The 25,026-nt window shown below is 45.7% G+C and overlaps 2 protein-coding genes and 1 pseudogene across 2 annotated transcripts in view; 2 read left to right on the forward strand and 1 right to left on the reverse strand.

Moving 5' to 3' along the window:
* Positions 1-2,696: 2,696 nt before the first annotated feature.
* The window catches only part of LOC142817823 (uncharacterized), a 79,168-nt gene continuing 56,838 nt past the window's right edge, over positions 2,697-25,026 (reverse strand). The window contains exon 2 of the mRNA XM_075895641.1: positions 2,697-3,279. Coding sequence (XP_075751756.1) covers positions 3,212-3,279 — 68 coding nt within the window. The 3' untranslated portion in view covers positions 2,697-3,211. The remainder of the gene's footprint in view (positions 3,280-25,026) is intronic.
* On the forward strand, positions 17,812-19,076 carry LOC142817172 (uncharacterized). Its single transcript, XM_075894233.1, has 2 exons — positions 17,812-18,033; positions 18,081-19,076. The coding sequence occupies exons 1-2, from the start codon at positions 17,812-17,814 to the stop codon at positions 19,074-19,076; spliced, it is 1,218 nt and encodes a 405-aa protein (XP_075750348.1).
* On the forward strand, positions 19,928-23,525 carry LOC142817822 (uncharacterized; annotated as a pseudogene).

The following is a 25,026-nucleotide window of genomic DNA, read 5'->3' on the forward strand; positions in this document are numbered from 1 at the left end:
GGCTGGCCATGACCCACGTCAGGAGGAGTACTAAATATGATTGCTGTTGCGTGCGAATCCGAACAACTCATGCCTCAAAGGCTGCAAAGCTGTGTTGGAGATGTCTCACACCTTTCAAATGCAAGACAGTGTTCTATGAGGCGGCAAAGGTCCCGGTGGCATCCCTGCAGGTCCCATGTGAGGACCATGTCAGGACTGAAATGAAAATGATGATGATGATCTGAAGTCTGCTAGATTAGCAGCAGTTACCTGTCTAGACCTGTCTTAACTTACCTATCTAGACCTGGTGCAGGAGCTTGTTCAGCATTGCTGAGTCATGTCTGAACAATATGTGAATGGCAAATTCATTGCCATTAGCTTAAGCTCATTTATGTTGGGAGAGGTTGGAGTGTGTACTTCTATATTTTGTCAAAAAAATATGTAGCAGGCAACTGCATTCTGATTTGATGCCAAGCTGAAAGATCAATCCGATATATTCAATTATTTTGAAATCTTTAGACATTCCTTTCAAAATGAAACTTTCGTGCGTGTTAATATTGTGGTAAGTTCTCAAATACTAGGCGATGAAAGAAAGAGCAGCTGTGAGTCTGCATATTCTCCAGTGAAGCCTCAGTGTGTCAGTGTGTTACCATAAATTTCAATGTATTCATGTGATAAAAATCCCCGAAACCTACTAATTTCACTCTTGAGTACATTGTGCTAGTTAGGTTTACTAATAAACAGACAATAAGGCTGAAATGCAAATGGCCAACATTCGTGACCCTGCTGAAGAAGCTCTTTTATGTGATTTTCTGAGTTCTGAATTGCTTTAGATCTTTGAAAAACGTATCTATTTGCATTTACATCATTGTCACTGTTTGTGACATTGTGGCTAGTTCTATGTGTTAACTAGATTTTGAATTTGCTGCTCTCTTAATTCTCAAGTCGAATTAGTTGGTTCTTTACAATTGTGAAATTTTATGGCCAACTGAGCCACCACGTATTGTGCTGGCAGAATGTACTGGCCATGTCTAGAGATGCTCAACTTCAATATTCTGGAAACAAGGGCTTTCCAATTCATTATAATGTTCATTTCCTATCATGGTGCTGTGCATTATGCACATAAACATCTTCCGAGACTTAGGTGCATTTTTTTAAGTTGTCCTACAAGAAATAGCCAAGTAATCCAGTCGAAACTCCATGTAATGAAACTCGATTTTATTAAGATCCGACCTAACGAATGCCTTTGCATTCGCAGGCAAAGTATCTATAAATTGAATGTCATCAACTCAAGTGAGGAAAACTAACGTGGTCCGAAATACGATTCAATGAATTTTCAGAAATAAATTCATAAAAGTGAGGTGGACGTTTTCCGATGCCAGCTGATTACCATGGCTTCACATTACTCTCTGCCTGGCTTGCATTATTTGAACATGGGACGCCCCACAATCGGGCATGCATAAGCAGAAAGTACAATGCCACGGTAGCTCATGGGTGCCACCACGTTACAGTTGCAGATTTCTGAGCACAAGAAAATCTCTCTCGATCTTACGAACTAGAAAGTATTTCGAATGTGGTCGTCACTTCGGTAAGTTGGGGTTTAACTGTATGTGAAAATTGGTGGCAACACTAGCAGCAATAAGCAAGTCTAACACTCGTGCACAGTTGTAAAGAAGGAATATCTTTGCTGTATCAATGACAGTTATTCAGGCTTAATGTTTCTGAACACATATAGGTGACCCTACCGTAATTTGTGCATATTTTTGTAGCGAAATATGTCGTATCCCGTTTACTCACATTCTTTTCCCGGAAGCATGAGTTGCTTCCTTTTCGCTGTTTTCAAATGACCTTACAAACTTTATTTTCTGCTGCACTATTTACGTTATCCATGCTAAGGTGTCGGTGATGCGACCTAAAGGTACCTTATTATTTTTTTCTCGCTACGCTGAACACTGATGAATCTCACTGAGTAACTAGCTTTGAACAGGCTATTGATCCCACTCGTGTTTTGGGTGTGTGCTTATTTAACTTGAGGATTGCGATTTTCAGTTTCCTGTAAAAGACACTTTGTGTGCCCTCAAACCATGTAACATGCATCGATCTTGAGCCGACATGTTTGTTGTACGTGACGTTTACAAGCATTAGTGCACGGTCGTTCCTTGTTGTACACAATTTTGACCATGTAAAACGACCTTGGTGTGGAGCAACTAAACTCTGAAGACATGTGCTCCCAGCAGTCCAGAAACTAGTTATAGCAAAAAATATTCTTCGCTATTTCTTTCTTCGTCCCATACTGTATTTGCACTGTATGTGCTACGTAAATGAGAGTATGTAAATGCTAAACTGAATCACTTGAATTTTGCCTCCAGATCTGAGCACTGGCCTGGAAAATCCAGCTTCTGTGTTTTACGCATTCACTACATATCCATCATAGACACTCGCAAAGTGGCAGCAGCGTAGTGGACCACAGGGCTTGTGCTGCGAAATAATAATATTTGCAGAAGTATACTGACTTAAAACTATTTGAAAGAGTTATGAAAGCGAATTCAGGTTAGGATGTTGCAGACATTGACTGCATCATATCGAAGCTCCAGATATAATCTTTATCACTCAGCAGCAATCACATTCGATGTAAGCATAAATTGATCTTTGAAGCTCTCAGAAACCATTGCGTTTTGTTAAAATAGTACATAAAAACACTGCGAAGTGCATGAAAATGAGCGCGTGTGTGCTGCAATGCAGTTTCGATGGCACTGGGGGTGTGCGGCCTTTCGCTTTTTTCGTTAGTAGCTAGCGCTGCCACACAAAGAAAGTGCAGATAATACTAAACATGAAACAGCATTCCACCAGTGCAAGATGATCCGGTGTGCCTCGTGTCTGTTAATCAGACTTATGCAAGTGGCTGCCGCCAGAGTGTGGCACCATGAAAGCTTACCACTGTGTGTATGTGTGTGTGAACGCACCAGTCTGAATGTCATCGCACGGGAGTTATAGCGTAAGCTTAAAAAATTCAACATTCAGACGTGTGTGCTACATTTGATAATTTCTTGAAGGTGTTGCGCTAATTGAGCACATGTGAGAAGGGATATTCCTACGTAACGATGAACTGAACACGGGAATCTCGCCTGTTCGCGACATGATGTCGACACGGCTTCTCCCGATTTGTCGATTTCCAGGGACTGCCCCCAAAAGACCCACCACTTGCCTTTTTTCCTCTGCTTTTCTTGTTTTATCACGTGACCTGCCGTATTCTGTGAAACTTTGGGCATATCGTGCTGAGTAACTTGTTTGTCTTGTCGCCTGTAATGAGAGTGGAAGAATTGTAGTGAATTCATTTTTGGAGGCCTTGCTCACCTGACAAACTTACAAGAGAAAAAAAATTCTAGTGGTGCCCGCATATAAATGCTGCTCTTTTTGCATTCTGTGAAGCAACGAATGTTTTAGCTTTGTTTAGTTTTGACTGTGTGAAAGTTACTTCTGCGACATTCTTCGAGATGGCGACACATTTCTGCGACAGAATTAATGCCTCCCACTACATTCCTATAATACGCCAAGTTTTGTATTTAGCTTAACGGCTCATTTGAAAGTTGCAGTTAAAGGGTGTTTTTTTAAAGTATTCTTGAAAACATGCAGTAATAACAAAGTTCAATATATTGTGACGACGAAGACCGAAACTGGCACTTTGGCACAGATGCGCATGCTAGGCAAGCGAGGAAGAAGAGGCCGAATAGAACATCTTGCCCGACGAACGGGTGTTGTGTCTGTCTCGCTTATTACAATGGCGCAGTCGACGAAGCAGAAGTCTTACGTCCCGGCTTCATCATCCAGGACAGCCGCAATAAGCGCCGCTTGAGGACGGAGTCAAGGCCTCCTCGGCAGCTGTTCACCTGCCGCCACTGCCACCACTGTTCGGGGATGGCGTCAAGGCCTCCTCGGTGAATGCAGTACACGTTACAGGTACCATTTCACAAAAACGCCATCCACGCGTCCTTGGCTATAGATTCTGCCGTCAGCGCAAGCCGACAAGTGAACCCTCTGCGGGAAGCCACCAGTACGTGTCTTCGTGGTTCGTCGGCAGAGCGGGCTTCTCCATCGAGGAACGCCGTTCACGCTTCCTTGGCAATGGGGTCCCACCCGCCACTTCAGCTACCCTTCAAACCACCAGTGGACGGCGTCCAGGCCTCCCCTGGGGTTGTAGGGCATGACCTTATTGACACCCTGCCACCGTTTCGCGGCAGGGATCTGCACCGGCTCCTGCCCTTTGGGAATGCCGCTCACGCTTACCATGGCCTACATTCCCGTTGCCGCACTCTTTCAACATACGAGCTGCCAAGGAACGCCGTCCAGGCTTCTCTGCTCATCAACCTCACCAGCGTGAGTGCTGCAACCGCTACTCATTCGAAGACCGCGATCACCAACGCTTCGGACTTCACACACAACAGCGCCGCGAACCTGCGGCGTACCATCGCGCTACTCCGCGTCAAGACTAACAAACTGACAGCGTCAATCTCCGAGCGAGCTCCTACAATGTTGGCAGAATTGCGTGCCACTAACGCCGTGTTGAATGTAGCTGCCTCGCACGACCTTGAGGCAAGCCCATCGGAGCAACGCAGGCAACTTTGGGGCACCCTCCTGCAGCTCTCAGACCAGCTCGACGGCGTTATCTCAGTGATATCCGCATTCTCACGTGCCGCCCCACCATCGCCGTCCACCGACGAACTGTCGGAATTCGACGGGGTCCGGAACGACGCCGACAGCTGGGTGGCAACCGTCAACGCGCTGGCAATGCACGCGGCGTGGACAGAGAATCAGAAATGGTATGTGGCCATAGACCGTCTTCGGGAAGGTGCAGCAGCGTGGCACCGGTATGAAGGTTGGAAGCAGCAGTCATGGGCGGAGTGGAGCGCCAAGCTCATAGTTGCTTTCGGTCCGATTCCCTGTGTCACCTGCCCATGTAACTCGACCTTCTCTCAAGACGGAACTCGGGAAAAGCCCGACCTAGAGCATGCGATTCGACGCCCTACCATCCTGCCATCTCTCGGTGACCAAGGTGTAGGGAACAATCACGATCGTGTAACTCTGCCTTGCACAGGCATTTCTGCTGTCGCATTTGGAGCTCCTGAGGAGCACCGGCCCGACGGTGCAGCTGTGTCCGGTGGGTCCCTGATGACAAGCTTTGCGCAACGCGCCGCAAAAGGCCCCAACGCAGGTCGTCCGGTCGACTTAGAGGCACCGGCCCCCATCCTACTGGACACTCTACCATCTAATGAGACAGGTCTTTCCGCTGAGTCTAATAACATCTCATCTGACCAGACGGAAGAGCATATGCGTGCGACGCATACACTGCCTGAATTGGTATAGTCTCCGATTTTCGGAACGGCTTCCGTCAAGGATCTCCCGTCAGTACGCAGCGTGGCTTCAAGAATCGCTGACTGTACAGCGTCCGGGAGCCCCACAGCGACAACGCTGCGCAAGTCACGGACTACGCAAGTCACGGCGCAGAAGCCACGCCACACGTCAGCACGAGGACTTCACCCTAAGTTCGTGCAGATGTCTAATCGCACCGAAAAACATCTCTCGATCCATAGAAAATTGCGCAGACGACTGCATAAAATGCTACTCGTTTCATTGCCGGATCCACCATTTTCTGCCTTGTTTTCTAAAATGTGACGGGACAAAGGAAAGCGTTCTGTGATCCACCTGCAACCATGTCAATCCAGTCGGGGCAGTCCCGCCAGAACCATTTCCAAGAAAACCACACCACCGCAGGAAACTTCTACCACGAGAATGCCTGCTCGGTCCACCGAAGGAAAACCGGAGTCGAACTACTTTCTTTGAAAAGTCGCACCGTGGCCGAGGCTGTAGACTGCCACGTGACAGACAATGTCGTCCCGCGGAGTCATCTTCAACAAAGGAACCAACCAGGACCCAGTCCCCACCACGACATGGCAAATGACTCGGGCGACATAGCCAGTGTTGGCCGCCGGAGCCTATTTCGACAAACTTCCAGCGTGGTCGGGGCCGACCACGACGATGCAGCCAACCCCGCCCACCTGAAGCAATGTCAACTGCTGCAGCTAGCCTCACCCACAGGAACATTGTCGTGTGGCCCATCGACAATGCTTGCAGTCATGGCCGAGTGTGACGACGAAGACCGGAACTGGCACTCTGGCACAGATGCGCATGCTAGGCAAGCAAGGAAGAAGAGGCAGAATAGAACATCTTGCCCAACGAACAGGTGTAGTGTCTGTCTCGCTTATTACAATATTTAGAAGCAATAAAAACATTGCTGTGAATTCTTTCTCATGTCTCTACACCATCGTTTGCCCTCGTACTCATGTGTGCCTAGTTTCTACAGGTTTTTAGGAAGATTTAAAATTCAATTAATGAAGCTTGAGTTGCTGGAAGTGCCATCTGGATATTCCTTGTTGACGTGGCGATGCAGGTTTACGCACGCATTCGTATGACAGTTCCACACACTCTTTCCCCCGGCTTCGAAAACAGTAAATGTTATCGGTTTTCTTGAGTGATGCACAGTAGAAATAATTTCACTTCTGCAAGATTTTGAATTGCTGCGATGTTGTAATTGTGAAGCTCGGTGCCAGATTTGTAGGAAGCAAATGTCGCTTTCACCTTTCGGCCTTGAAAAATACACGCAATCTTAGTAGTCCTGTTGTGGTCAGTAACATTAAATGTACAAACTCCTTTTAGAATTGTATACTGACATGACACTTGCAACTTGTCACTTGTAACAAATTCAAGTCTATACCGTGTGAACTACAAAGCAAATTTTCCATGAATATTAGAGTATTGCAACAATATACTGCCGTGCTTGTTTTTGTGGGTCAGTTCTGGTATCACTATTGAGTTGGTGCCTATGTCACGGATAAAATCTTGAAGCCATGTGTGGTAAATTTAGTCATGAACACCTTGGCACAGCGGGCTATGTCACTCCTGCAAACGCTAAAGCTGCTGAGCATGGAAGCAGCTAGGAAAAACATGCTGCACTAGCATTTTTTTATGTGCTGTGAAGTTGTTAGTGACATAAAATTTGTGTCGTGATGAAGTCATAGACTTGAGGTTCGAGATTTTTGTTCTATCTTGGCAAATTGAAATTCCCCACGCTCCTCATCCTTTATAGTTAATGAGGGTCATTCTACGCGTGTGAAGAGCACGTGGTGGTTTTCACTATTTTGGATATGCAAAGCACTGCTACTTCGAGTAATGGTAACGGTACTGAAGATGATGAAGTTGCACTTACGATGTCTGTCTTGTTCCCATATATACTGTCACTGTTGCAGCGAGCTTTTCCCTACCTTTAAACAAAACAAGAATACCTGTTCCTATTCTTCCGAGTGTTGTAAGCCTAGCTAAAAAAAGCGCAGCAAACAGTTGTTCATAATTGCACACGTTGATAGTCATTGTGCTCAAACATATGAGAGTTTGCCCTGAGTATTCTTAGTTATTTTAGATATGCTTGAGTTATGATAGTTTATTGCCGAAAAGGGAACACCATAGTCACTTTGAAGCAGTGGTTCAGCCGTGTAAATGGCAGGAATTTTGCGACTCTTTTTTTCAACTAGTCCTTTTTTCGTTTCCATAATGTGTTCATATTCAATGAATTATTTTCATAGCAGGCACCTAAGCATTATGTGTATTGCATTCATTGTATAACCTAGTTTTTTCAGTTATTCCTTTCCGCCATTACATTTTGCGTGCATAGTGTATTCCATTCATTGTGTAACTTATTTCTTTTGATACATTCTCTTGCCTTCTGGTCCACTACAGCTTTTACATTTCTGCACTTCGGTAGTCATTGCGTATTTGGTTCATGTAGAAGTTATTTTTTCTGTACCCTACTGTTTACGCTGAATGTGTGTGTATTTGCAAGGCCTATTGCTGACCAAATTTTCTTATACTGAGCGTATTTATCTTGCGTTTACTCATGCAAGCTTTGAAGAGTTGCGAAGTACTTTACTCTGAATACTTTGCCCGATGCTTCATGAATAACATTATTATTATCTTTCCAGTATTTATTATGAATGAGCGTGTGGCCATTAAGTTGCGGTGACTCAAAAGTATACGCTATGTCGAAGCTGTCTGTCGGCTTTCTTTTCCAGTTATACTTATGAGCGAAGCATTTTTTTTCGTGGAGAGAATTTTCAGAATATTATGCAACAGTCCTCAGCACATTGTGAGAAGCGTGGCAATTGTGGTATAAGGCTGCATTAAAACAGCAGTGGCCTCATTTTTAATACGCTACAAGTCCATTCTCTTGCCGCGAATACCACTGTTTCACTTATTAGCACATGATGTACAGAAGTTGGCAGGCAGGTCTTTTGATCAAATGACAATGGCGCATGCTTGAGGTGTTGCGCTGATGTTCAGATCATGCCTATGTCAGTTTTTTTAGTTCATGAAGTGCCGCTCTGCACCATGTTTTTATTCAATCAAGAATTGCCAAATTGCACGACATTTGCCCCCCCCCATCCCCTCGCAAACAAACAAAGACTGATTGCATGCATCGCACTTGCTGGTTTACACAATACACCCTACGCTGGCTGTCTGCATGACTGGATTCCTAGTTGGTCCTTGATTTAGAAGTGAAGAGTATGTCTGCGTGGTAGCATGAACCTCATTTGAGAAGCAAACAAAACGCGTCTGTGACGGCGCCAACACAGTGGTCAGTGAAGCAAAATAGGATGAACACGAACTAAAGACACAAAAATGTGTTAGCCTCATCACAGCTGTTGTACAGTTGAAACTTAGTTTTACGAAACCATATTTTACAAATTTCTAGATTTTATGAATGCATTCGGGTTCCCCACCGGTTGCCCATGGGCTAATTTATTTATTTATTTTTATTTATTTAATGCATACTGCAGACCTTCACAGGTCAAAGCAGCTGGGCACGGTACAAGTAGTAAGTATATGTTAGGCACTCAAGTCACATAGAAAAGGAAAAAGGAAAGAATTCAACATAGAAATACAGGTTTACAAACCCAACACACAGTTTACACACAGTAAATCAACCAAAGTGAATCTTTATACAGAGTTTTTTAGAAGGTTCCATTCTTCCACTGTTCGTGGAAAAAAAGAAAATTTAAATACATCTGTCCGTGCAAAATAAGGTGTTAGGGTTCCGGGGTGATGGTGTCTCGTATGCCTTGTCGATATGGGTGTCAGGTACTGTGTAGGGTCTAGTGCTGTTTGTCTTTGAAGAAGTTGGGAAAGAAAATTAAGCCTAAATGTCTTCCGTCGTGACTCAAGGAGTTCAATGCTATTAGCTCTAATTAACTCAGAAGGTGAATCGGTGTGACGAAACTTACAGTATATATACCTTACAGCTTTCCTTTGGATTCTTTCTAGTTTGCTGACGTTTTTCTGTGTGAACGAGTCCCATATTATGCATGCATATTGTAACTTTGGTCGGATTATTGATTGGTAGGCCAGGAGTTTACATCAGGAGGAGCGTTTTTTAATTTGTGTCGTAAGAAAGACAGTTTACGGAAGGCGGAAGCGGAGATATTGTCGATATGTTGATTCCAAGATAAATTACTTGTGAGTGTTACTCCTAAATATTTGAACTCAGAAACTTGCTGTAGAGGTGACTCATTTAATGTATAAGTATACTGAAGTGGATTTTTCTTACCGGTTATACGCATGCATACAGTTTTATCTAAGTTCAAAGCCATCCCCCAGCGATTGCATCATTGAAAAACAATAAACAAACTGTGATTAAGGTCATGTTGATTTTCCGGGCAAGTAATTTCATTATATAAGACACAATCGTCCGCAAACAGACGGATTTGCACAGATGAACATACCACACTTACAATGTCATTTATATACAGCAGGAACAGTAGGGGTCCCAAGACACTCCCCTGCGGTACTCCAGAGGCGACAGGAAGACAACCCGATCGCTGATCCCCAATTTCTACGTACTGAATTCGGTTTTTTAAATAATCAATAACCCAGAAAACTAAGATGCGAGGAAGACCAATATTGTTCAATTTTAGTATTAGTCTGTCATGAGGAACCCTATCAAACGCTTTACTAAAATCCAAGAATATCGCATCAGTTTGACCGTTCTTATCTAGAGTAGATGCAAAGGAATGAGATATAGTGAGCAGTTGAGTCACAGTTGAAAACCTTTTTCTGAAACCATGTTGAGAATCAGTTAAGACAGCATTTTTTTCAAGATATTCGGTGATATGATGCGCGATTATATGCTCAATTCATTTACAGCATGCTGATGTTAAGGATATTGGGCGATAATTTTCAAAAAGCAAGCGGTTACCTTTTTTAAATACCGGTGCAACTCGGGCTGCCTTCTAGTCACTAGGGAGCTTTGAAGATATCAAAGGTACACGGAATATAATCACAAGATATTTCGCTATCACTTCAGCATATCGGCAAAGAAAGGTATTTGGAATATTATCAGGACCGCTTGATTTCTTCGTTTTCAGTTTTAAGAGCATGGAAAGTACACCCGGGTACGAAACAAAGTGAGCCTCTGTCGTGTGAAACGATGGAACATCAGATGAATATACACTTGGGCTAGTAAACACGCTATGGAAGTATATATTGAAATGCTCAGCTATAGTCTCTTTGTCCGTAACAATAGATTCATTTACTAACATTTCGGATACAGTCTTTTTTTTATCCGTCAAGTGGTACCAAAACTTTTCAGGGTCATTTTTTATGAAGTTTGGGAGAGTTGTTTGGAAATAATAATCCTTAGAAGAACGCACAGCTTGTGTGAGGCTAGCCTGTAATGGTCCGATTTTAGTCAAATCCGCACGCTTCTTTTTTCGACGTTTAATTTTACGTTTCAAGTTAATAATACTACGCGTTATCCAGGGGGTCTGTTAGTGAGTTTTCTTTTTTCGGCTTGGGACGAATTTAGCTAAACAGTGTTCACACATTTTTTTAAACTGGGCCCAGAGAGCGCATACGTCATCATTGTCAAAGTCAACAAGACCGGTCTCTAGATAATCAACTATGGACGCGTCATCTGCGCGGGAGTAGTCTTTGAAAGACCGTACTTGACAGCGTTTCTTATCACCACGTTTCAACATTGCGACGGAAAGGCCCATAAGATAGTGATCAGATAATCAGGATTCGACAGACACGGTATATTCGCTGAACGCACGATTGAAAAATATCAGATCTAAAACTGAACTGCGAGACCCTTGGACACGCGTTGGGTCGTGAACCAGCTGGGCCAAATCATGAGTGAACATAATACTGAACATAATGTTAGCATGATCAACATTCTCGTGACCAGCGTGCATTAATTCCCAATTAATAGTTGGTAGATTGAAGTCACCTACAAGAATAATTTTATGTTTGTGATATTGGGACATATGTCGCTCAAGTTTGCTTAAGTATTCAGGGGGCGTGTCTGGAGGGCGGTAAAGCGCGTATAAAATAAAATGCTGACCCCAACAAGATAATTTAATGCACAAGCACTCCAAGTCAGCAATATCGTCCAGCAATATGGCTTCGATCTGTTGTTTGATTAGAACCGCCACACCGCCACCCCTAGAGGCGCGGTCTTTGCGAAAGACTTTGTAGTTTGGTGGGAATATTGTATCATCACTTATTTCGTTGCGTAGCCATGTTTCAGTAATTACTGTAACGTTCGGATCATGCTGGAGTAAAGTGATTTCAAGGAGGTCAGTTTTATTACTATAATTTGCGCATTTACATGAACAAGGCATAGGTTTTTGTTTCTACTGCTGAATAGGGGTTGATCGTTCCTGTCATCATACTCGTTAGGTACATGAAAAGGGGCATCGTTCAAGAGTCTGGCGTCGACAGCGACTGGGCGCGCTGCCTCGTCATGGGGCGGCTTAGATCTGGGTCGTTTTTTTTTTTTTGATCAGTACTCTTTCATTCTTAACATCATCCCACATATAACATTGCTTATTAATGTAGAGTTTATAAAAAGCCAATGACACTTTTTCCTTATTCAATCGGTTCTGTTTTGCACTGTCCCAGAGCTTCTTTCTGACATCCCTTATTTTCCGTGAGAAGTCTTCGCCAATAGAAATTCCTGTGTTCTTAAGCTTAGCTCCCCTTTTCAGTATCTGTGCTTTGTTCCTGAAGTCAAGAAGCTTGAAAATGATAGGCCTAATCTTATTTTGTGCCGGTTTACCCAAGCGATGAATACGTTCGATTGCTAGTGGATCGAGCTCGAGGATATTTGATATGACTTTGCAATTAACGGCTGCTTCAAGGCTTTCGCTATTTTCGTTCTTTTCTTCAGGTAGTCCGTAAACTATCAGAATTGCTTTCAGAAACTCAGAATGAAGAAACCAACTTCTGTGCCAAACACGATTTAATGAAATATTGAAATAAAGAGGCAATAGAAATTTTTTTTTCAAAATGTTTAGCTTCCAAAATTCTTGGTGGCAACGTGCTACCGAGTAGGAGCGATACAACTGACACAGTGGAGGCATCCTTGTTTTGGTTTTTGCTATGATACAAGCCGAAACAACACGAAATGACAGACTTCGCATTTTTTTCTGGGCTTTGAGGTAGTTCCACCAGATCGTGAAAGTGGTTGGCGGGTGAGGCGCAGATAATGATTGCACGCATTCACTCTCACTTGCCTGCTTTTTAAGAACGCAGGCGAGAGCTAATGTCAAATACACAGATGTAGCTTTTCTGAGTCAGAAACACAATATCATTTTTGGGAGGACCGCAAAACTCTGTTCTCGATTTAACTAACTAATTTGTGGGTCCTGGTGGCTTCGTTTAATTGAGGTTCAACTGTATTGCCCCCCAAACAGAAACAAAAAAAATGAACACGTGAAACTAGGCTCGCGAGTGAAGTTCCAGGATTATTGCTCTGGTATAAGTTTGCAGCAATGCCTACACGGGCACATTTACTTGATCAGCTTCACTTTGTAGTTTTCGCATTCCTCTCTTTGTCGACTTAGCGAGGCTTGAATCGCAGAATAAAATGTAGGTAAAAATTGTTATGCACGCATGTTTACGGCAAATAAAACGGCAGACAAATAACAAGTGATAATGTTGCTTGTAGATAGAGGTACAAAGGAAATGTTAATGCAGTATGTGCTGTTATTCTTGGACTTGAAAGCTCCCAGAAAGTTCGTGCGCAGATGCTCCTTTGCTTCCGCCCAGAAAATTGATCTCGTGATACAAATGTTTCTACTAGCTGCGAGCCATACAGTGCACGAGTGGATGCGCATTGCATTTATTCTTAACTGAAAGTTTTATTTTAAATCGAGTCCATATTTCTTGTTTTATTTTCACGATGATGTTTTATCATTATCAATAAATAGTATTCATTTTAATGCAATGAGTTTTAATTGTGTGGACTTTATCAGCAGTAAGTTTTTTAGAATCACCCCTAGTGCACGTTGCGACTTGTCTTTAAATAGAGGGGAAGACCGAATTACCTCACACATCATGAACAGGGGCTCAATTTATGGATCTTGTTGAATGCACCTTTTATTGCCCATAAGCAGTTTCTAGAATGGCAGCCAGTCAAGCCATAGTTAATACTTATTTTTAGTTATCCTTTTGTATTTACATACATTATGTGCCACTGAACTAACACAGAAAAATGCAACAAAAAAAAGCTGCACATGTACTCACAACTAAGCGCGAGCCATAGTTGAACTAAGTTTAACCCTGGAAAAGTGTGTTTTACTCCTAATTGACGCAAAATGTTTGAAAGCAGGCAAGATTTATTCTTTAAAAACCAAAAGCCTGCTCAGACTATGAGAAGTACTGCTTTGTCCCATGGGCTCGGTTTTCAAAAAAGCAGGTTCACTTGTTTTTTAAATCGAACGCAATATTTCACGGTATGTGCTGCTCAGTGTAATAAGTGCTGAATTGGTGAACTTCAACTACTCGAATAACCACATTGTGATGCCTTGTGGCCATTTTCCTCACCTCTTGGCGCAAAATTTGCTTGGCAAGGAGCATATACAGAAACGAAAACAAAAAAGCCACGCTCGCGGTAGGAGCAAAGAGACGTATGCCCTCTGTTAACCTTCATCGCAACCACGCTAGCCCTTTTACTGTTCATGTATGACTCCGCACATCAAAGATTGCACGTTTGCGAATTTCATCTTATGCAACATTCACATAAGGTTTGCCCCTTCAGGTTAGCCATAGCAAATGCGCCAATCAGGCTACACTCGAGTGTTTGTTGTGTGTCTGGGGCGTTATACTTTACAGCGATAGTCGTAATGCCTGTTGACTTTTCAGCTATGTCACGTGTCTGTGTTGCTGTGGTGTGTGTGCACATGTGCTAAGATCGTTTAATCATTTTTGCATACAAAACTTCATCAAAATTGCCTTTCAAGTTTGAGTGAGGCTTTTCAGGTTGCTTTCTGGTGTCCACACTATAGTATGCTAGCTCGACCTTGAGTGAGTAAGCTTGTAAGCTTCAAAGTCGTTTTAGTGCTGGCTTTTAGCTTAGTACTTCAATTGTCTTTCTCGCTATTTACTGTGTGATTTTATTTATGCTTTGACAAGGGTAGAGAGTACAAACAACTGTATAAAACAACCTAATCACCAAGCTGAACGAGCTGCTCATAGATGCTCAGGTAAGCACTAACACATCGCATAATTTGCAGCCATAAAAGAAATATACCCCATTCAAGAAGCGATAAACATCTTGGTAGAACCTATTTTTCGTAAAAAGGTTGGCTCACACGTTTTTATGGCGATTACAGCGAGTGTCATACAAAATTAAAACCTGTCAGAATCAAACCTTCCATTGGTAATCGATGTCATAAGTCTAGCTACGCAGACACACAGATGTTTTTCTGTAATGATGCACAGTTTCACACAATGACGGTGAAGGAACTGCCTTCAAATTCTTCTAAAGGTCTGACAGCATTCAAAATTATGTGCTTTAGTTTCTCTTTAGGTTTTTAAAACCGAGGCACACATTCTGGCTCTCATGTGTGCTCTAAATTGGCAAAACAGGATTTGGTTCTGAACGTGCCTGCATTTTAGAATTCTGAACTTTTGGCGCATTTTCTTGTCCACAAACATGCTACTTTCATGCCTGGTAATCTTGCTGTTTGTTCACCTGCAATATTGAAAATGTTACATTTAAGCTCTGGTAGGTGCAATAAACTGATGTACTAGTCATTTTGATAATGGTGTCAATGCTTTAAGTCCTGGGAGTAAAGTTTTCGTGGCCCATGTATATAGCAAGCATATGCTCTCAAGCATGTTTTATAAGCTTTTGTTTGTGCCATCAGTTGTCTCTTGTTATAGTCAAGAGCCACAAAAGAAATCAGTAAAATGTTTTCGGAGGGCTGCAAGCACAGCGAAAATTCAGTTGAATACAATTTTGTGTACTTTGTTTTCAGCAGTTTTGCATATACTGGCATCACTTGTCATTTTCGCTTGTCAAGCGTGCTTGATGTATCTTTTTGTACTTGTGTGATGCGCCACATTCAATAAATAATGAAAAAAGCACCATGTGAAGAGTTTGTTATACACCCAACAATGAGTCAGTTCCCATAGGGTTCAAACCATGGTAACTGACCATGGCAACATAGCCGCTACAACATTGTGTTGATGAGAATGATATTCTGAGTTCAATCTCCTATCATGGTAAGTACCTTTGAAAAATGCCTCCATGAAGATTTCACTTTAGGTAAAGTTATTACATATCACTGTTTTAAACATTAATATCAGCAAAGCTACAAGGATTGTTAATCCTATGATTATTGTTGTCAAGTACCATTGAATAACTTCTGAGTGTTGGCAAAACTGTCAGTATATAAATTCTATTTAAACATATATTCAATACAAGTTTTTAAAATTTTAATGAGAAGTTTCCCTTTGGATTGAGGGACGCCTTCTAAGCAGTTTCATAAGCGGGCGAACACATTTTATGTTTCTTTCCATTTTCAGTAGCGTTAACTTGAAGTCTCCATAACATGTCCAAAGTGTGAAAGATTTAGTCTTTAGACTTTTGTTACAGAGGAACATTCTGAATTAACATCTCTTACGACTGGTAAGTTGGTTCTCTTAGCACTTTTTCATATATTCAGTATTCTAAGTCATCGCCAGTTATTCAAAAGATCGGCCACTAATCTCTCTTCTAATACTATTTTTGGCTCCATTTGTTTCGTAGAGATTATAGCCCCCAACTTTTCCTATGCTTGATCCTAAAGAAAAAGAAAGGTTTTAAGTACGAAATATTTGATTAGCTTATTCACTTGTTCCACACCTGTTGGAGTCTTATCAATGTCTGGAGAAAATACAGTATTGCTGTTATCTCTTTTAGCCTACAGGATGTTTCTCTTAGTAGACTTGTGAAACCTTCAGAGTGTACACATTATGAAGTGGTTCGTCATCATCGTCATCAGCCTGACTATGCCCACTGCAGGGCAAAGGTCTCTCTCATGCTTCCCTGATCAACCCGGTTTGGTGCTTGCTGCTGCTACGTTGTACCCGTAAACTTCTTAACCTCATCTGCCCACCTAACTTTCTGTCTTCTCTTTACGCATCTGCCTTCTCTTGGAATCCTGTTGCTTACCCTTAGTGACCAGCAGTTATGTTGACCACTCGCTACATGCCCTGCCCATGTCCCTCTCTTTTTGATTTTGACTAACATGTCCTTGATACGTCCTATTTGAAGTGGCTGAGTGAGCGTAAAGTTTCAGTGAACAGTGTGAAAATGAAACTAAAACAGCAGAAGACAACACAACAGCATGCGTTGTCTTTTCCTCTCTTTTTATCAGGTTATCGCTCTGTTCACTGCGGTATCATGTACCAAGCGGCCCCTCAGGGCACCCGTCTGGATGCAAAGCTTTGCCACAGTTGAGGAAGCAGAACACAAAGCTCTTTAATTAATTATTTCATGTTCCCACTGCTGTCTCTTGTGCCATGTTTTTCTGAATCCTGCTTGCTCTGTCACAATCTCTCCCTTCCTTTATGGTTTTAACACTTCCTGTATTGCTTGATAGAGTGCTTTACTCATACATGACATCAAGGCTACGGTGTGAACATTCTTCTGCATAGACTCCTTTGTGCAGTGGAATATAAATACAGATCTATTCTGGTGGTCATTCCACTGTCTTCCGAATCTGTTGAAAGATTATTGTCTAGCTTTTATTTCTTTTAACAGTGTTGCTTCACCTGAAGGCTGCAGCTATTGAACCCCATTTGTAATATTAACTGATATAATTGATAATTGGGCATTATAACAAATGTTTTTCACCTACATGATGGGCCACTTTAACCCTTCTACTAGTTTGACATATTTTTTTAATGCGAACGCATTTTTTAGTAGGGCTATGTCAGGCGTTTGTCGGGAACCGTTTACCGCTCTCTCCCATAGCAACAGCTGCAGGCGCATGTGCTTATCCTTGCCCCTAGTAACCAGAGCATGTAGTGCGAGAGAATGTAGGAGAGGGTAGGTGCTGTACTTCGCCGCTCCTCTCTCCGTTCACTCTCTCTCTTTCCTGCGATCCACTCTTTCATCCGCTCGCGCTTCACTCTCGACCATTTGGGGGGGCGCTCCGGTCGCCGAGCTGAGCAGACGTGCTCCGAATGAGCTCCGCAGTTTTCGCTAATTGTGCCGCCTTAACTGCTTCCAATCGATTGTATATCATCACTACAGTGTTCGTGAACATCCCTGGACTCGATTGATGCTATTTTTGGTCCGGCCAACCGGACTTTTCGTCAATTTTTGACGTTTTCTTCACTTGTGCGACGCTGGGCCTAGCGGACCGCGCCTTAGGCTTAGCGCGAGTACGGCGGGGACGCGCAACTGCGTCGGCCGCCCAGCCCGGCTCAACGCTCGACTCCTCATCGCCGAAGATGGCCTCGGCCTCATCGCAGCTCAACGCCGTTTCCCACAACCGTTTCGTGGCCCTTGCTACGGAAGACATGGACTTTTGTGCTGGCGGCAACGACACTACGACCACTGACACGATCAACGACCAAGAGGTGCTACGCAGCACCGGCCGCACCGCAGTCGCGGTGCGCGGCAACGACTTACACCCAAGCGACATCGCGGGATGGAAAATCTCCGGAAAACAAGTAAGCCAACGACTTAATAAGCCCCAGCTTAATGAAGTTACCCAAAGCAACAAGCAACTCCGCAATTTAGTGAAGCTGAAGCAAAACGCATGGTAGCGAGAATTACTAAAGCGTCCCGCATGCCGCTGAATTTGCCGCGGGAAGAGCAGAAGATTGTAATACGACCGAGAGGAGGGCTATTCCTAGCAAAACTGGAAGCTGACATCGTAATGTCCGCAGTCGTAACGGCAGCCAATGTTCCCAAGACCACAGCGAAAGCAGATACGATCTGTATTAATCCCACGCAGAACATCATCGTGATCAGCACGCCCGATGAAGAACGAGCACGTTACTACGCAAGCGTACGCTCTCTGTACATTGGGGGCCGTAGCTACGAAACGCATGCCTACTGCACCGCGCCTCACGGCACAGTGAAAGGAGTAATCCGTGGCATCGCTTTAGAGAACACTGCCGAAGATCTGCACGAGAATATTGTTAACCAAGCAAACCCGCAGGCCCTCGAAGCACACAGGATTGGAAACACTACCTCGATCGTCATTTTGTTCGCAGGAACAAAGGTTCCCAACTACATAAAGTATGGCTCCATTATAGTAAAGTGTGGATTATACAGACAACACCGCAACGTATGCAAGACATGCGGCAAAATCGGCCATCGAGCCGATGTATGCCCCACGCCGGAAACCAAGATCTGCTTTGCGTGTGGCGCGCCTAACCCGACGGCAGACCACGCGGCGCGGTGCAAGCCACAATGCAAACTGTGTAACGGAGCCCACGCCACGGGCACGGAGGGCTGTACGAACAAGTACAAGGTGCCCTTCGTAGTTACTCAGCGCAGATGGGAGCGCAGAAACGCGGCGTCAGCGTTTTCGTCGCAAGACTTCCCGCAGCTGCCACCGCAACAACAGAACGAAGCGCATCTATCAAAGAGAGGACGCAGCCGCTCGAGGAAGCGGGACAAAAGCAGGAGACAATCGGCGAGCCGCGGCAGAAGCACCGATGGCAAGCGCAGCGAAAACATGAATTACAACCGCAACCAGCAGTGACCGGGCAATGTGATAAATGGGGCCCAAGCAATCAACCCGCAAGCGGCGAACCGCAATCCGCTCAACCACGTAGCTGAAGCAAAGGACAACACCATCCAGTCACTACGCAATGAAAATGAGCAGCTCAAGCGATGCATCGCTGAACAGAGAGCTCAAATGCAAGAGATGAACGCTAAGTTGAACCAACTCATCAACGCACAGCAGCAGCAGCAGCAACAACAGGTGACTCCGCCACCGCCACTGTCGCCACCGCAGAGTCAACCAAGACCCCCAACGCCAAAGGAAAACAACACAAACTCAGCCATGGAGGTACAAGTCCCAGTTACTACGGAAGCTAACAGCGCAGAACCCGCACCCAAGAAGCGAGCGCTCGAATACGCACGTGAACGAAGAGTCAACGCTAGGCTGGACAGCCTAGAAGAACGTCAACATCGACTAGAACAGACCATGAAAGCCAACTACGAAACCCTGAGCCAAGTCATCAAAGCTACTAACGATCGCCTCGATGCTACCAACGCACGCCTCGACACATTGGTGACACCCGTACATGGCATGCAGTCTACCATACAAGGAATACAGACTAAGTTGGATGCACTAATACACGCGCTGACGGCGTCAGGACTAATCCCCCAACAGGCCTTCACCCAACCGCAATAATGGACGGGACAACGGCAACAGGCACCGCTAACCACAGAGCACAGACACAACAGCATCATCTCCTCATATGGCAATGGAATCCCAACGGCATACAGGGGAGAAAAGCATCGTTACAACAGTACATAAAATAAAGCACCAAGAGACCCGACGTTATAATACTACAAGAGACGCACAGTGAAACCCCAGCGACGTTACCGGGGTACAGATCCTTTGCGAAGCCCCCCAGCGCACGAACAGTTGGGAAAGGCGCAGGGCAGGGGGTCTGCACCTTGGTAAAGAAGAATCTAACTTCAATAGATCACGAGCTGCTACCCAACGGCGCCATCGAGCACAGCACGGTTGAAATCGTCACCGGGAAGCGCAAGCGCCGTGAAAGCACTTTTATAATCAACGTGTACAGCAATCCGAAGCACTTCCAGCAAAAATTCCGCACCCTTGTGCACAAAGCGCAACAGCTCGCGGGCTCCAACGTAACCCTACTGTGTGGAGACTTCAACGCTCAACATACGGCATGGGGGTATCCATACACGACGGCGAAGGGCCACAGTCTCTACGACGAAACAATGGACGCAGGTTACCAATTGCTAAACGACCCCAACGCACCTACGAGAAACGGAACGTCGTCGCAGCGAGACACAAACCCGGACCTCGCTTTCATAAGCACGGCCTCAGCACTGCGTGGAGTCACGTGGCGGAACACCGGGGAGACGTTGGGAAGTGACCACTGCATACTCGAAATTACAATACCCATCGCAGAGAACACGCAAAGAGCACAGCAACAGCAAATCATCGACTGGCACGAGTACAGAAAGAAATTAGAAGACAACGTTACGGAAACCATTGAAAACATAGAAGCATGAACCAACATGTTGAACGCCACGACCAAAGACGCCACTCAGACGGTAGAAGCGGAGCCGGAGGCTACGATGCTGGACAGCAGACTAGCGCACCTCATGGAAGCCCGCAACTCGCTGATACGGCGCTGGAAACGTCAACGCCACAACAGAAAGCTACGCAAACGTATAGCACAACTCAACAGAGACATCGAGCATCACAGCGCAGTCCTCTGCAGACAGCAGTGGCACGCGGTGTGTCAAGAAGCGGACGGTCAACTACACAAAGGCAAGACGTGGCGCCTGCTACGCCACTTGCTCAACGATCAGACAACCAAGGGAGCTCAGCATTACATGCTGAACAAGACAATTCACAAAGCCGTCAAAGAAATGGGAGAGGCTGAGGTGCAACGACGCCTGGACGCCAATTAAGTATCTCCCCCCTAACGCCAACGCACCCACTCCCCAGCTACGAAGGGGCAACCAACGAGAAACTAGATGCCGACATCGAAGAATGGGAAGTGCGAGCGGTTCTACAAACAATCAACTGTAAATCAGCATCCGGACCGGACCACGTCACCAACAAAGCATTGAGGAACTTGAACGACACGGCAATCGAAGCCCTAACCAAGTACTACAACCAGTGCTGGCGGACGGGCAAGCTACCGCAACAATGGAAGACCGCGAAAATGGTCCTGATCCCCAAACCGGGCAAACCACCCAGCATAGACAACCTGAGACCCATCTCTCTAACGTCGTGCGTGGGCAAGGTGCTTGAACACGTCCTAGTCAACAGATGGCAACGTTATTTGGAAGAATCCAACATATATCCACATACAATGCTGGGGTTCCGGGCCAAACTGTGTACCCAGGACGCCATGCTGTTGCTCAAGAACGAAATCGTGGACAGACACTTTCCCACGTTGGATAACAGAGCGGTGCTCGGACTGGATCTCCAGGGAGCATTCGACAACGTACACCACTCGGCCGTCCTTCGGCAGGTGTCCCACTTCAACATGGGGGAGAGGACGTTCGCTTACATCAAAGATTTCCTGACCAACCGCACCACGCGGCTTGTGGCAGGAGAACTACAACTACCGCTCAAGCAGCTGGGGAGCACGGAGACACCACAGGGCTCGGTGATCTCCCCTCTGTTGTTCAACCTTGTCATGATAGGCGTTGCAAAAAGATTGGAACGCGTTAGAAACATCAAGTACACGATCTACGCGGACGACATCACGCTGTGGTCAACGGGAGGAAGCGACAGCCAGATCAAGGCAGCCCTCCAAGAAGCCGTCGCCGCCGTAGAAGAATACCTACGACCCACCGGACTCAAATGTTCACCAACCAAGTCGGAACTGCTAGTGATCTCACCGCGAAGTGCGCGACGCCCGACAACGCAGAACATCAACGTTGTAACCCAAGACGGAACGCCGATACCGCACGTGCAGACACTCAGAGTTTTGGGGCTGCACCTCCAGGACTTGAACCGCAACAACGTGACGGTACAGAAGCTCCACGCAAAGCTCTCGCTGGCCACCCGCCTACTCAAGAAGGTGGCCACGCGGTACCAGGGCATGCGAGAAGACAGTCTACTACGACTCACCCAGTCGTTTGCAGTCAGCCACATCTCTTACGTAGCGTCGTTCCACAATTGGAAAGTGGCAGAGAAGATCAAGATTGACGCGATGATCAGAAAGGCGTACAAGACGGCCCTGGGCTTATACCCCCACACCAACACAAAACGCATGCTCGCGTTGGGCGTTCACAACACGCTGGAAGAAATCGCCGAAGCCCAGCGAACGGCGCAGTATCACCGCCTGTCCCAGACCAGGACGGGAAGAACGATACTACAGCACATCGGAATCAACGCGCCAGTGACGACTCCGGAGGTAGCAAAGCAGCTACCCCTATACGTTCTCCAAAGACTGAAGGTTCCACCCTTACCGAAGCACATGCATCCACAAGAGCACCAAGAAAGAAGAACGGCGAGAGCCAAGGCCCTCACAAAAGGTCACGCCAACGATCCGCGCGCGTACTACGTGGACGTGGCGAAGTATCCCCACCGGCCAAACACGTACGCAGCAGCAGTCATCGCAGCAGACACTGGAGTACTCACAACGTCGGGAAGCATACGGTGCAAGTCGCCCACGCAAGCCGAAGAGTTTGCAATCACACTGGCAATAGCGATCCCGGATTGCCGCACGGTCCTCAGCGACTCGAAGACGGCAATAGCCAACTTTGCTACAAACAACGTCCATGGAACCACTGCAAGAGTATGTTCAACTATAGCAAGACCGGAAACCAACATTACCGTCAAGTGGTTCCCTGCGCACGCCGGGGAGCTGGACGTGGGCCCGAACCGCAACGAGGAGGCAGATACGGAGGCACACGCGCTAACTAGCCGCGGGTCTCTGTCAACGCATTCCTCAGAGCCGCAACGACCCGATGCCGAAGACGGAGAGTATTTCAACACAACCTACGCCGACGTTCTGCAATGGTACAGAACGAGCAGACGCCTCTACCCACCGCCTCACCGAGACCTACAACGCAGAGAAGCAGCCACACTACGGCAGCTGCAAGTACAAGCAATATGGACCCCCGTCTGGGCAAAGCACGTTTGCCCGGAGGTTTACACCACTGATGTATGCCAACACTGCAAGAAGGCGCGAGCCACCCAGAGACACCTCCTTTGGGACTGTGCACCACCGCCGGGTAACAAAGAAGTAATGCCAACTGCCATAAGCAGCAAAATTATCAGCCGAGAGCCAGGCAATCAAAGAGACGTGGTCCAGCACGTGCTTAGCATCCTGGAACGCCAGCGGCCGAAAGCGGCGCCCCCACGGGTTTTACGCGAGTAGGTTGCTGCTCCGGGACGTCCGAGCACGCTAGTGTCTCGCTTTAATCCCCCTACCCCTTCCCCCTTTATGCCGGATCGTCAATAAAGTTGTTTCACTCACTCACTCTCGACCATTTGCTGGCTGGGTGTCTCTCGAGAACATCTGGAAATGTGTGCTCGAGACGCCGCTATGAAACGTCAACGCCGAGCCGAGAACGCTGTTTGTTTTCTTCACTTCATAGTACTTTTTAACCATAGCCTCCTATATTTTTTTGTGCCCGCGCATTAGCGCTAAATACATACGCGCCATCCGTCCCTTATAGTTTTGGCGCTCGCCGCCAGATGCCGCACCGATCCCATAATAACAGCAGACGACGCGGCCTATGCACGCTTGCGTTTATGACGGTCTAGAAACCGTCTACATTGCATTGGATTATGCGTATACGTTAAGAAGTGCGCACACACCAAATTTTTAACACAAGCACTGTATGCAGAATGCAATGTGAGCTTTGTTATTTGATTTCGCGCTCAAAGCTTGAGCACTTTTCGAGACAATGGTTTGACATGAAAATCTTTTGCCAAGTCGTGTTTGTCAGTCACACTCGTCGCGAAGTTCAGAAAAAGTGGGCGGAGAAACTTCACGAGCACAACCTCCAAAAGTTTTTTATGATGTCCCGGGGTCGAGCACTTGAGTTTGTCACGTTTCTGTAGTATTTGCGCGGCGTTGTCAACGGCAGCCTTCAGTGGCTGATTCATCTTTCTCGCTCTTGCGAGGAAAACTTCCGCGTAATTCTTTAGAGAATTTAGAACCATTACGAGCTCAGTTGACGGATACAGGAGTACACCTGGGTGGATATCTCCACATTCAATCAGAACATGCTCCGCCGTTTCCTTATCTTTCCCGCAGCATGTGCATTGTTCTTCTTCTTTACTGAATCTTGCTTTATAACTACGCGTTCTAAGGCAACCCGATCTCGCTTCAAACAGTAAAGCGCTTCCCCTTGAATTATCGTAAAATGCCTCCCTCCTTATTTCATTTTTGCCCTTTCGGTAGTTACTCAAAGCCGGTTTTTTCTCCATAGCTGCCATCCATTCTCTCGTTTTGCGCCTCGGCGCTCCGCCAGGAGCGCTCGCATCCCATAATAGCTCGGGGGACGGCGCTGAGGGACCGACCGCTCGGGCACAAAGTTATAGAGGAGGCTATGTTTTAACCGTGCACGCTAGCTACTAGAACTGGAAACGCATACCGCGTTTCCCGTGACAGAAAAACGCTACGTGTGGCGAACGGCGCTATTGGCTGCACAGTTAAAAAAAAAAGACATTATTCTTCTAACGCTAGGTTCTCACGTGCGAAACACCGCTATGGACGCTACGCAATGCATTTGCATTTCCTCGCGATTCCCTTCGGAGATGTTTTTTTCGTGTGTGTGTGAGAGATACTGTATGTAGAAGACATTTGGTTTTAAAGGACAACTTGTTCTTCAGTGATAGTGAACGATTTCGCGAGTGACATACATTATTTTCTAACGTTAATTCAGCTCCATTGGTTGAAAACTTCTGTGTCATTCATTGTGGGAACAGTGAGATGGCAACCTTGCACTCTGGATGTTCACTGTGGACG

This window comes from Rhipicephalus microplus, chromosome 5 (genome assembly GCF_043290135.1).
Source record: "Rhipicephalus microplus isolate Deutch F79 chromosome 5, USDA_Rmic, whole genome shotgun sequence".
Classification (NCBI taxonomy): domain Eukaryota; kingdom Metazoa; phylum Arthropoda; class Arachnida; order Ixodida; family Ixodidae; genus Rhipicephalus; species Rhipicephalus microplus.